The sequence below is a fragment of the Cibotium barometz genome, chromosome 34 (assembly GCF_041138505.1).
Source record: "Cibotium barometz isolate CiBa-2024 chromosome 34, ASM4113850v1, whole genome shotgun sequence".
Lineage (NCBI taxonomy): Eukaryota > Viridiplantae > Streptophyta > Polypodiopsida > Cyatheales > Cibotiaceae > Cibotium > Cibotium barometz.
The window spans coordinates 6723082-6737844 of NC_141079.1; the positions used below are offsets into that span (position 1 = coordinate 6723082).

General features: G+C 41.8%; 1 protein-coding gene and 1 pseudogene across 1 annotated transcript in view; both read right to left on the bottom strand.

The window, feature by feature from the left end:
• Positions 1 to 5978: 5978 nt before the first annotated feature.
• The window catches only part of LOC147618662 (uncharacterized), a 61308-nt gene continuing 52523 nt past the window's right edge, over positions 5979 to 14763 (bottom strand). Inside the window, exon 2 of the mRNA XM_086773691.1 lies at positions 5979 to 6227. Within this exon, the coding sequence (XP_086629817.1) occupies positions 6156 to 6227 (72 nt within the window). The 3' untranslated portion in view covers positions 5979 to 6155. The remainder of the gene's footprint in view (positions 6228 to 14763) is intronic.
• LOC147618663 (uncharacterized) lies at positions 10313 to 11624 on the bottom strand (annotated as a pseudogene).

Consider the following 14763-nt stretch of genomic DNA (forward strand, 5'->3'; position numbering starts at 1 on the left):
GCTAAGATACGTCGAGGCTACAAAAGTGCACAATAATTGGGGTGAAGGGCTAGAAAAGATTACTACCATTGGTAAGGCATGAGAGGAACCCTCGACCCCCAAAAAAGCTGAACCACGGCTTTCTAAATCAGAAAGGTGTAAGAGAAACAAAGCCTTGGTAGAGACACAGCAGGAAGCCAAGAAGATATTAGCCCAAAAAGAGGCCAAGGAAGATGATGTAATGAACTCATGGCCACTTGCTAATCATTATAAAATATATACAGTAGGTGAATGAGTAGCTTTCCACCTTAGATCTCAATGCTCTAAGGAGGGGCAAGAAGGAATCGCATACTAAAGTCAAAGAGGTGGACTTAGCTGAACTAGGGGAGGAGCCCAAACCAGTGTTCATTGTTAAGGGCCTAACTCTTGAAGAAGGAGGGGTATCGATTGAGTTGATAAAGGAATTCAAGGATTGCTTTTCCTGGAAACACATGGATATGAAGGGAGTTCCGCCATAGAAGTGGTACAACACACAATGCCTATCATTGAAGGATCAAGGCCAATTAGACAAAGACCTTATTAGATGAGCCCTAAGTATTCCACTATTGCGCTGTGGGATTCATCTATGAAATCAAGCACACTCACTATGTATCACCCATTTTCATTGTGTTGAAAAAAAATGGAAAGCTATGTGTGTGTACACATGGTAAAATTCACTGTGGCCACACGAAAAAGACCACTACCCATTGCTATATATACTAAACACGTGCTAGAAAGAGTAGTTGGTGAAGAAGCTTACAGGTTCTCGGATGGCTTCTCTGGCTATAGCCAAGTGTCTATCGCATTGGAGGTGAGCACAAAATTGTGTTTACAAGGATGGGAGGCATGTTTCCTTAACGGGTTATTCCCTTTGTGTGCTCACTCCAAGTGAAAGTCCACCTAACTTGCTTGAGAAAAGTACTTCAAAGGTGTCGATTGTAAATGCAACCATGAAGCTCTATCTTATGTCATGCGTGCATTTACTTACCCAAAAAAAAAGGGGGGGGGGATAAGTTTAATATTAATTTCCGTACCACGAATACGGGCCATGCTTTTTCCTCTCTCTATGCATATGGTGTGAAGAGAAAAGATCGTGAGCTCATACATCTCTCGTGGTGGTGGCAAAAAATTAGTCTAAGAATAGGACTCAAAGAGAGAGCAAGAGAAGAGCAAATTTCTAACCTTAAAAGAGCTCTTGCATGGTGACTCTTTCAACAGCAGCAGAACGACACGACGACGATGCCTCGCTCTGCGCTTGTGCTTCTGGTTGCGCTGGGCTGGGTGGCAGCCCTCGCCCTCTTCTTCTACACATACCATGCTCCCATGGAGAGCTCTCTAGGCAGGGCTGTCCTCTTCAACAAGGGTCGGAAGTTGAAGCTCCATGCAGGCGCCCAGCAAGCCGCTCAATTGATCAACAATGATGAGGATGATGAAGCCGCCACTGAGGAGGATTTCATACACATTCTCAACTCGCAGGCAAGCATGGAGGGCTTGGAGGCTGCTCACTCGGATGAGTGGATCGATCATGAGCCCATCAAGGACGAGTGGCTTAGAGACTGGATGAAGGACGACCCTCTCTATGAACCCCATGAGGAACTGGCTCTTCCCAACCCTTAATTTCTCATACCCCCCCGCCCATGAGTTTCTCAGCTTAATGTGATTTTGTAGCCATCTCTACTTACAATTCTGGCCCAGGCTGTTCAATGGGGAGAACCTGTAATCAAAGAGCCTTTAGGATATTATCCATGCTTCTCTGTAAGAGATCCAGTGCATATGAGGATCTAACCTAGAGTTTGGCTCATTGAATAATCTATATACACAAGCTAGCCAATTTTAGGGTTATGGGTACATTGTATAACTTCTCTTTGTTTTCCTTGCATTGTGGTACACTCTACATATTGATTATGTGTTCCTCATGATCCTTTTTAACTTGTTCTCATTCTCATTCCAATTGGGCTTCTCATGTACATGAAAATCAAATATGAGCATGGCTATCTAATATGAAACATGCAACCTCATGGCTATGCATTGAATAGGTGCATTGTACTTTGAAATTACAATGGTATAATAGGTTGTAGCCTTAGAGGACATGCATGCATCTTATAATGATATGAAGTACACACTCATGCGTGGAAGACGCGGATAGTGTAGCTCCCCTACATAAGGCATCACAATTTAACTTTATTTACCTTTGAATTTATGTCAACTAGCTACTGGTTAGTGCACTATTACTCTAGTTCTAACCATTAAGTTCATATCAACAACTAGTTTATGATGCAATAGTCAATGGTTGGTGGTAATGGTTGAGAGCCAGTGGGCATGATCAATGATGATGGTCAATGGTGTATAATAACGGTAAATAGTGTGATCAATGGTATCTACTTCTTGTGACAATTACCTATCACACTCGAGAAACTTGACAATTTTCAAAGGAAAAAAGAAAGGCACACAAAACTCTAGTGGAGAGCTGACATGCTCTCTCCCCAAAAAGCCTACCCTTCCATTCTAAAAATCATCAACTGGTTGGTGGTCAATGAGATTATGGTCAAGGTTGATGGACAATGGTCAATGGGATTATGGTCAAAGTTGATGGACAATGGTCAATGGTAGCTATCCATGTTTGAAGTGACCATGGTGGGGTTATCCAACTAGGCTTCCTCACACTAGAGGCTTTCTCATTAGTTCTAGCATCCTCTCCATATTAAACCAACCTGCAGGTCTCTTCTATTTTGGACTCAATAGTTGCTACACTACCAAATAGGATGCATGCAAGTGTACATTGATATTTTCATATCTAGTCTCTGGAAGGGTTCAAGGAGATCTTCTCGTGACACCTAGTCATCTAAACAAAATCCAAATAGGCTCAACCAGGCATCTAAACAAACGAATCCAAATGGGCATGAAACCTAAACCAAGACCATAGGTCTTATGTGTAGTCTAATATGACTCCATCCACATGGGATTGTTCGTTGAGTCAAGCTATACCCAACCATTGGTGGAGCCTGTAAGGGTTCAAGGAGATCTTCTCGTGACACCTAGTTATCTAAACAAAATCCAAATGGGCTCAACCAGGCATCTAAACAAACGAATCCAAATGGGCATGAAACCTAAACCAAGACCATAGGTCTTATGTGTAGTCTAATATGACTCCATCCACCCGGGATCATTCGTTGAGTCAAGCTTTACCCAACCATTGGTGGAGCCTCTATAGACCAATGACACAATCTATCATTCATCTTTCACTTATCTATCTTCGGTGTTTGTGCATTTCTCGTATCCTCTATGCGTAAAGCCTCTATCTCATTAGTTTCCATTCATACCATCAAAGCTCCTTTCACTAGAGTGCATGGATGAGAATTGGATGTCTATTGTAATCATAATTCACTAATTTCTTTGTCTTTTCTCATTTGCAATTTGTGCTAAGTTTTACCTTTAAATGATATTACATTTGTGTATCTCTTTTTTGTAGTCCCATTAAGTCCATGTCTATCCTACAAAGATCCTCAAGGAGCTAATCAATGCCCTACAATCATGTTCTATTGCCATAATAGTTCTTTCATGATTCTATTTCCTTATACACATGGCACCCACGTGCCTTACTCTTCCTTGAAGCATGCTATACATGATCTAGAAAAATCTCATGGATGAAGGTTGTAAATCACCAACCCTTTTAAGGCCGACTCAGTCACAACGCCCCAAACCCTGACCCCCTTCCCTGGCCTCCCTTGATGAGCAAAATCCTTATTAATAAATGATGCCATATATACAACCTGCCAATATGCAAAAGCACATCCTACCCTGATACACATCATCTTACACAGTCTGCTATTGATATATGCCATCTATAAAACCTCCTAGTGTGCAAGCATCTTACCCTGGTACACATCATTTTGTACATCTTATCCTATGCCTGATGCCATGTGTGACATAAATGCCTCTTATGAAGGCTCCAAAAGTTGCATACCCTTGAAGATACATCTGAAACTTTGATTCACTCAGGCATTTATTGTTATATTTGGTTTCATCTACTCCAGTTTCTTTCACCTTGCATAAAAGTGGAGTAATAAAGTGAATTAAGAGTGACAAATGAATTATTGCCATTCACTTTATTATAACTACATTATTAAGAGCGACTGCCTCGTTTAAATATGCAAGATTAAAGTGTCTTCCATCTATTTCATTTCCTCAACTGGTATGAGGCTCACACTTGTGGGGAAGAATTCTTCCAGCAAGAAAATCTTGATAGCATACCTTAAGGAAGCCAGAAGGAAAATTCTAGCTAAGAAATTCCTAAGCCTCAACCTATGTTTATGCAAGTTGAATTACTTAGCACATTTAATGATTTCTTTTTTGAATGAGTACTGCATAGACATGTCACAATTATCAATATGCTTGCATTTGCTCCGCCTTCAAAAGAGTTCTAGAATGGTCTTACAAGTTCTCACATGCACCAAGTAGCAAGCTTGGGATAGGGACAATAGGTGCAGTTGTGGCAAGGTCTGTACAAGGTGTCCTTGCATTCACAGCATAGTAGTGGGTTAGGCTTGCACATTTTGTAAGGGCAATGTATGCAACAAAGAGTGCTCACTAGTTGAGATACCTTGCCTCACAACCACCACCACCCAAATTGACAATTATGTGGTTGATATCAGTGTTTTAAGAGTTACTGTAGATAAGATTTTGTCACTCAAAGACCCTTATGGCACTACGCAAAGAACATGCAATAAAGCCATGCTTTTGTATATCGTCTCAAAAAATATGATGCATTTGCAGTTAGCTAAGTAGTCCAAGCTCAACTTTGGCTGATGCAATGAACTAGTTATATTTTAGTTTGAACATACTGATACTTCATGATTTTAATACTTAAACTTGAATTCTAAACATTAACACACCTCCATTCAAGCAGCATGCTTGCTTGACTTGAAGATTCTTGTAAGCATGATGAACTTCTCATGGACGATGATTCTAGAGAAAGTATGTGACTTACTGGTGAATCAAATCATTCTCTTCATGGAAGAAGGTACATGCTCATGGACTGCTCCTTGCCAACTAAAAAAGCCTACATAAACTTGAATAACAAGAGTTTAGATATCCCCATCTCTGTGTTTTTTTGCTTTCATATGAGCTTTTTCATTTTATAAAAATTAACTTTTCAACTGACTGCATGCTGCCAAGCAGAATGAGATGGTGTCATTTTGCTCTAAATTTTAAGGGGACAACTTCTCAAATGCTTTGTGTGAAACTGTGTGACAGCATACTAATGATCATAACGCAAACATCATGATATGTGATTAAGCTAGAGGTTTGCCCAACTGCTAGATTGCTTCATGGTGGTAGCTACCTTAGGGAACGGTAATGGTGTACTCCCCTTCAAGACTTGCATCTAACACACCACCCTCTTTGCCAATTTATCTGCTATTGGTTGAACATATAAATCAATGCATATGATGCATAACACGGATCCATTTCATATATCCAAAAAACAAGGCAACTAAAGCTATCGATCTAACAATCTGAAGGTGTTGTATTAAAAAATCGGAGCAACCATGACCATCAATCTAACAATACAAAGGTGATGTACAATCGGAGTTTTAAGCCCACAAGCAAAACTTAATTCCTACCTTCAACACTAATTTGTGGTTTTCTCAGCTCAGCATTGGTGATTCCTAGTATACAACAAATATCAACAAGAAAATGATTCTCTTCAAAAGGGCCAGCCTTTGCTTTTTTTTTTTGGGGAGGGGGGGAGAGAGAAGGGAGGGGGTGGGAGAGAGAGAGAGAGAGAGAGAGAGAGAGAGAGAGAGAGAGAGGAAGAAGAAAGAAGGGGAGGACTTGGGAAACCATGAAAATTAGAGGGGGAAAACGTGGAGAGATTTTAATTTCACACGAGTACTTTCTTCAATATTTTTCCCCCTTTTAAATATTACATGATCTCTGTATCTTGCCTTTCACACAGTAAGGGCAAAAAAGAAGACATCATGAATTACACAAAAAACAGTCAACAATTTGCATTATCAATTGTCTTATCTACAGAAATGATTTTAGAAATCCCACCACTATTGTTTTCTCAACCCCCAATGATAAACTTTTCATCTTTATTTCTAAATAAACTACAGTGTGGATGAGAGGCCATATGATCACACAACACAATCTTGACTGAGTAGTGCTTGGTCTTGGGGATCAATTACAAGGTTGCATGTTACCTTGCCCTGTGAATTCAAATCATGTCTTAAATTATGTCATTCATCAAAGAAAAGGAATCTCTCTCTCTCTCTCTCTCTCTCTCTCTCTCTCTCTCTCTCACACACACACACACACACACCCCATTTGGCCGCCCAAGTGGTCTTCCCTGATTTCGTGCTATAAGGTACAGGAGGCCAGGGAGCGTTGAGTTGCCCGTACTGAGGCCAGGACTCACATCACCTACGGGAGGCAAGGCCTGGTGTCACCCATAGTGTGGCTAGGATGTCGAGCCCACTATTAGGGATCCTGATTTAGACTTCTCACTGAGCCAATTCCGTGCTCGGATAGACTTGCTATCTATAGGTTGTCGACGAATGCATGAATAAGTAGGACACCTGTTGGCTGCAGCAAAGTTTGTTCAGGACCTGACCATGGTAGCCATGGAGATTCGAAAAGGGGAGTTTCGAAACGGGTTTTAGAGGTTTCGGTCCATGCATGAAACGCCGTCTGAGAGGTTTCGTAAAGATAAACATATATCTCTATCCATAGACTCTAAATATATATATATATATATATACCTAGATGAATCCAGGAATATGCCCAAATTCACCTTATAAGAAAGTGCAAGTTATAAACTCATGGTAGTCATCTAAATATTGATGCATATTGCACAAGATGTCAAATTAACACATCAGATGAGTTGTAGATGAGCTGTATTATCTGCAAGAGAAGTCATGACCATCTTCAAACTTGAACTAATTAAATCAAAGCTATACATCAGTTGTAACACAAGTCATTCTCTATAAGAAATCATGACATGAACACACTGAAAGGGAGCAGGGAAGGTAGCAGGTGATGCACAAGGTCCAATAGTGTGGTCTGGGGGCTGCAGCAAAGAGGCGTGAGCACACGGAGAGAGAGGCGTGGAGGTTCGAAAGGCAGAGAGAGAGAGAGATCGTACGATTTTGGGGGAAAATCATTAGAGCATTTTGCCCTTGTGTTCCCTTTTATTAAAAGTAAGGTCTTGAGACCTTTTAAAAAAAAAGTCTTTGGCCCAAGTTCAATGTGAACTTGGCCAAGGACTTTAAAAAAAAAAATCCTAAGCCTTTAAAAAAGGCCATGTAGATATACAAGAGTACATAGAGGGGGTCATTTAGGCCTGTAACCCAACAACCTCCCACTTAAAGGCATAAATGGCGCCTTTAAGCTAAGTCACTCCCACCATCTGTATGCATAGCTGATGTTGTGCTTTGGGTAAGCACTTAGTGAGAGCATCTGCAGGGTTTTGTGACGTATGTACCTTAACAACTGTGATAAGGCCATCCTCAAGCACTTCTCTAATGAAGTGATACCGCACGTCAATATGCTTTGTGCGCGCATGGAACATGGCATTCTTTGCCAGACATATGGCACTCTGGCTATCACAACCAAGCATAGGTGCCTTGTCAGGCAAACCAAACTCATTGCATAAACGTGCCAACCATATGGCTTCTTTGGAAGCCTCAGTGGCTGAAATATATTCAGCCTCTGTAGTAGACAGTGCAACTATCTTTTGTAGTCTAGAGCACCATGAGACAGCACCTCCTGCAAGAGTATATACATAACCACTTGTGGATTTGCATGTATCCACATCACCAGTCATGTCAGAGTCACAAAATCCCTTCAATTCCAAAGGACCCTTACCATAACAAAGGCATTTGTTTTTAGTCCCTTTTAAATGCCTCATAATGGACTTTACTGCATCCCAATGCAATTTGCCTGGATTAGTCATAAACCGGCTCACAACTCCCACTGCATGGGCTATGTCAGTCCTAGTAGCAACCATAGCATACATAAGTGAACCACAAGCTGATGCATAAGGAACACCTTGCATATCATTGGTTGCCTGATCAGATTTGGGGCAATCATCCTTGGAGAACTTAACATATGGCTGTAATGGCACACCAAGAGGCTTTGCATCAGCCATGTTAAACCTGTCCAGCACCTTTTCAATGTATTTTTCTTGAGACAAATACAATATGCGCTGGTCCCTTTGCCTTCTAATCCTTACTCCAAGAACATGTTCAGCTGCCCCAAGGTCTTTCATGGAAAACGCAGATTTCAGCTGCTGTTTAAGAGCATCAACAGTGCTTCTTTTCTTCCCAGCAATCAACATATCATCTACATAGAGCACAAGAATGATAGGGCTGCCATCCTCATCAAATTTTGTGTACAAACAATGATCTGCATGGCTCCTTTTGTACCCATGTTTGAGCATGAAAGCATCAAACTTTTTGTACCATTGTCTAGAGGCTTGTTTCAGCCCATACAAGCTTCTTTTAAGCCTACATACCAAATGTTCCTTTCCAGGAATAACAAAGCCCTCGGGCTGCTTCATGTAAAGTTCCTCATCAACATCGCCATGCAAGAAAGCTGTATGCACATCCATTTGGTCTAATTCCAAATCAAGGGCAGCCGCTATGGCAAACAATACACGCAAAGTGGTCATCTTCACTACAGGAGAGAACACTTCCTGAAAGTCTATGCCCTTCGTTTGAGCGTATCCCTTTGCAACCAGCCTTGCTTTATACTTGGGTTTTGCATCAACTGTCTTGATTTTATACACCCATTTGTTAGGAATGGCTTTCCTTCCCTTGGGCAATTCCACCAAGTCCCAAGTATCATTCGCATGCAAAGCTTTGATCTCTTCCTGCATAGCAAGCTCCCACTTCTTACTGTGCTCACATGTCTTTGCCTCTTTATAAGTAAGAGGCTCCCCCTCATCTGTCAGCATAATATAATGCAAAGAGGGATCATATCTACTCACATTCCGCCTTGGACGAGTCGACCGCCTTAATCAATGATCCACATTCTCTGGCAATGGATCTACATCAGGTGGCACAATCAAATCATCAACAAGGGGCTGCTGTACATCATTTTCAGCCCCGTTTCAGCATTGTTATGTGGCTGCAAATGCCCTTCAGGAGCCTCATTTTGCTGTCCAACATCATCTGGCTCAAACACCACTGGCTCATCAACATTTTCAGTCATATGTAGTGCATCCTGAGGGTCTAAAATAGACCTAATAGGTGGCTGTAAATGCTGAAATTTGACCTTTTTATGGTCACCATTAGAGGCACAATTGTTTTTAAGCAGCCCTGCCTCATTAAAAACAACATCCCGGCTGCGCACAACCCTTTTGAGCTGAGGTAACCAAATCCTGTAGCCCATTTCACCTTCTTCACCATATCCCATGAAGAGGCCTTTAATGGACTTTGCATCCAACTTACTCCTCAACTCAGGTCTTATATGCACAAACGCTTCGCAACCAAAGACGCGTAAGTGATCATATGAAGCAGGTTTGCCAGACCAAACCTCCTCAGGGATGTCACCTTTCAAAGACATGTGAGGGGATCGATTACATATATGCACTGCAGTTTTTAGAGCTTCTCCCCAAAATCCATGAGGGAGATTAGCTGTGGACAGCATGCATCTCACCCTCTTACATAGAGTCCTATTATATCTTTCAGCCACACCATTAGAAGAGGGGCTATATGGAACAGTAAGCTCCCTCTTAATGCCCAAATTTTCACAAAATTTATTAAATTCACCACTTGTGAACTCACCCCCATTATCCGTACGCAAGCATTTCAGCTTTCTACCTGTTTGGGTGGTCACAAATGCATGAAACTTCTTAAACGCAGCAAAGGCTTCATCCTTAGATCTGAGCAAATGAACCCAAATTTTTCTAGAATGATCATCAACAAAGGAAACAAAGTAGTGTGCACCCCCCATAGATTTGGTAGGCATGCTACAAACATCAGAATGTACAAGATCAAGCACATTAGATTTGCGAGAGACACCGGAGTAATAAGAACTCTTCACTTGCTTACCATATTGACATTCATTACAAAAGTCAAGCTTTGTGCCTTTAGCATCAAGCTTATTCAAATTACAAAGCTTAGTAAGGCCTTTTTGGCTCATATGGCCAAGCCTCTTATGCCACAACTCCATATGTGAGTTAATTTCAGCCAAAGCAATAAATTTGCCCAACAAGGCCTTTCCATGCAAGCAGTAAAGTGTCCCTTTCTTTGTACCTTTCACAATCAGCCTTGAGCCTTTGGTCATCTTCCATGATCCTTTCTCAAACAAAATGCTGTAACCATGCATATCCATCTGGCCAACAGAAAGCAGACTTTTCTTGATTCTCGGCACATATCTAACATCATGCAAGACAAACTCATTCGTGCCATCTATAGAAAGATGCACGGTGCCAATACCCTCAATGGAACATGCATGATTGTTTCCAAGGTATACATGGCCATGGCTGCCTGCAGCAAAAGTAGAAAAACACTCCTTAATAGGAGTCACATGAAATGAAGCACCGGAATCGACTATCCAAGTCTGGGACAATACATCATTAACAGTCAACAAAGCATCAATGAGATCACTCTTGGTGATCTGCATGTCCTGTGCATGAACATTGAGAGAGGCATCAAACTCATGAGCATCGTCGGCTGACAAAGTGGCACATAGGATGTCCTCTACATCTGACAGCTCCTCAACAACAACACTAGAAGCCACATTGGCCTTCTCTTTGTCCTTTGAGCTGTCCTGTGTGTCTGTCTTGACTTCCTTCTTCTCTTTCTTTTTGTCTCCACCGCTCTTCTTCCTTTCCAACTCTGCTTTGTAGTACCTGCATTCGGGTTTCTTGTGACCTTTCCTGCCACATTGATAGCATGTCACATCACCCTTGCCTTTGCTGGCATTTCCCCTTTCTTTACTCTTACTCTTACTCCTCTGTGCATAAGCAGTCTTCTTCTCTGTCCTGCCTCTAACCATGTTGGCTGAACTGCCACCCTCTCCACTTGCTTTCCTCCTGATTTCTTCGTTCAATATAGAACCCCTAACACCATCAAAGGTCAAATTGGGATTGTTTGACAATGAGACCACCAATGTCTCCCAAGAATCAGGTAGAGTCATCAGCAAGAAGATAGCTTTGAGCTTATCATCAAAAGGGGGCAAACCTGAGTCCTGTAGATAGAGTACCTGTAAACAACGACAAGTGCTCTGCAGCGCTCTTGGACTCATCTAACTGCATGCCAACAAGTTTTCGCATCAAATGCACCTGATTAACTGGCGTTGTATTCTCATACGTTGCCTTCAACTTCTCCCACAGCTCAAACGCATTCACAAGACCCTTGAGGTCTACCAAAATCTCATCAGAGACGGCCATTTTAATGTAGGTAATGGCCTTCCTGTTCAATGTAAGCCACGCTGCATCTGTCATATCTTCTGGCTTCTCTGCTTCAAGTGCCCTGTCACAATCTTTGAGAAAGAGGATTCCTTGAATCCTATCCTTCCAAAGATCAAAACCTGTTCCCTCAAAGCGCTTGATCTCAAAGAGATTCTTTACGTCAGAGGAAGATGATGCCATGGTTGCACAAACGAGAGGGCTAAAATGCTGAAATTTTGGGCAAACTGCACCAAAACGGGAATGTAGCCTCGCTACAATGTGCACAACGGCTCCAAAGGGTCACAGGAGCAAATTGGGCCAAAATATGCAAGTTTCGGCAAGAATAACAAATTCTGGATTTTCTTGTGCAGAAAATTCAGCGAGCAAATTCTTGCCTAAAAACAACAAATGTTGTTGTTTTTACCCTCACAGAGCATTCATAATGCAAAAACACAGCAATTGGGAGCATCTATAGGCAAAAGCCCCAATTTCTGGCATGAAATTGCAGCAAATTGACTCACAATTGGCCTTTCGGAACCAAAACTTGTTCAATGTTAAGAAATTACAGCAAATTAGACATTCCCCAATTCAAATACATCGAATCTGCACCTGTGTAAACCTGCAATTTGCTGTAAACACCTGTTTCTGGGACCTGTTTTCAGCAATTTTGCCGATTTCGGGTAGTGGGGACCAAGTAGAATCGTTCCCACAAGTTAATACATCTTTGGAGAACCTGCAGTTTGCTGTTATGACCTGTTTTTGACCTAATTACAGCCTGTTTTGGGCTGTTTTGATACTCTAGGTACCCCAGACGACCCCGGAAGCAAGGGTTCGCGATGGAAGCGAGAAATAGCGCGTGAAAAGCACTTCTTGCTTGCTGTCCAGCCACCTGCGCATAGGATTTTGAAACCCTAATGGGCTCTGATACCAGTTGAAAGGGAGCAGGGAAGGTAGCAGGTGATGCACAAGGTCCAATAGTGTGGTCTGGGGGCTGCAGCAAAGAGGCGTGAGCACACAGAGAGAGAGGCGTGGAGGTTCGAAAGGCAGAGAGAGAGAGATCGTATGATTTTGGGGGAAAATCATTAGAGCATTTTGCCCTTGTGTTCCCTTTTATTAAAAGTAAGGTCTTGAGACCTTTATAAAAAAAGTCTTTGGCCCAAGTTCAATGTGAACTTGGCCAAGGACTTAAAAAAAAAAAAATCCTAAGCCTTTAAAAAAGGCCATGTACAAAGATATACAAGAGTACATAGAGGGGGTCATTTAGGCCTGTAACCCAACACACACACACACACACACACATGTTATCTTTAAAAATCCGTCACTTTTAAAAATAAAAGAACTAAAACCTTAATACGTCAAGAAACCCACCAACGTATAAAAAAAAAGAGTTTAAAAAAAAAGGTTTCAAAGAAACGCGAGTTTCAAACATGAAACGTTTCCCCAAGATCTTTCATGGAAGAAACGCGTTTCTTGGCAACTATGGACCTGACCGACCAATAGCCGGCCAATCCATCAATATTTCCCAAAGCTTATAAAAGGCAATGTTGCTCATTGTTTTAGATCATTCAGCCAGGACTGGGTCTTAGATTATCAATAGATTAGGTGTTTTACCACCTTTTGAGGGGCAGCCATGGGCTAGCCAAGATGTACCTTTTGTACTATAGAATATACTAAATACTCAACTCTCTCTCTATCTCTTCTCTATCTTCTGTATACGTTTTGCATCAAGCATGTTCCAGGATGGTGTTTAGGGCTGAAAGAAGACTCCCAAAGCTTCCGCATGTAACAAATCCGCTCTAAATCTGCCCATATATTTGCTAATGAGAATATCCATTCTATCAACATCGAGATTAATGGATGCACATGACATCCCCTCCTACTAAACTTGGAGCACTGGGATAGCCCATACGCCTTTGCTCTATTTCCGTTCCAGTCCAATTGAAGAATCCACTTCATATCCATCGGCTCGATTTCCAAGCTATCTGACTTGGTCTTCGAATCTTTTGACCTCATCCTCCTCTTCATAGGATTTGGAAAGGCTTGCTAGAAACTCCTCAAAAACTGTTGAGTTGACCTCGTCCTCCTTTTAGTTTGTTGGGTGTTGGACTCACACACTCACACACACAAACCTGCACATTAGGGTTAGGTGCAGGATAGAGAAGCTCACACAAAAATGAGAGAGAGAGAGAGAGAGAGAGAGAGAGAGAGAGAGCCAAAAGTGTGGTATCCACAAAATGCAAGTCAACCCTTGCATGTGTACCACACCCATATAATATAGAAGTACAAAATATTATGTGTCCTTTCACACTTGATGTCCAAGGGAAAAAAACATGGAAAAAAGTGCCCTTGGTTAAGCCCTATTCACACATAGCACTACCATAAGTGAGCATATGCCTACAAATCCCCCCTGTAGTGGAAGTGTGAACCTGTACAAGGTAGCAGATCACTCTCTGTATGAGAATAAGCCCAAAGCTTTGCGGAAAGCTTCAAACTTTTCTCGAGGTAAAGCCTTTGTGAATAGATCTGCAACATTATCTTGTGTAGGGCAGTAAGATAAACTGAATTCCCCTGCATGTAGCCTCTCTCTAACATAGTGATAATGAATCTCAATGTGCTTAGTACGTGCATGAAATACTGGATTTCGTGCCACAGCCATAGCACTCTGGCTATCAGTGAGAATGGTGGTGGGTGTCTGCTGACACTCACGAAGATCAACCAATAGTCTCCTCAACCATACACAATCTACTATAGCTGTGAAGACTGCCCTGTACTCAGCCTCACAAGTAGATGTGGCAACAGTGGGTTGCTTTTTACTCAACCAAGATATGCATGAACTGCCAAGAAAAAAACAATTCCGACTGGTGGATTGCCTGGTATCATAATCACCAGCCCAATCTGAATCACTGTATGCATAAAGCTATTTGGCTTTGTGCCTGGGCTGTGCATGAATTTGCTCAACAAAGACACCCCAAAAGATATGTCTGGCCTCGTGTTACACAAGTAAATGAGGCATCCCACTGCCTGGCTGTAAATGCCGACCTCAAAAGGCTCTCCAATATCATGCATAGTAAGCCGTACACCTGGTTCTACCGGAGTAGAAATGGGCCTACATTCATCCATGTGAAACCTTTTTAGCAAACTTTTTATGTACTTAGTTTGCTGCATAACAATGCCATCATCTGTATGCATAAACTGTATGCCGAGATAGTAGTGTAAAGGCCCCAAATCTGACATATCAAATTCAGCTTTCAAATCAGCTTTGAAATCTGAAATTTGTGCTTTGCTAGTACATGTCATCTACATACAAGATGACTATGAGAATATCGGCATCGGTTTTCTTCACATAC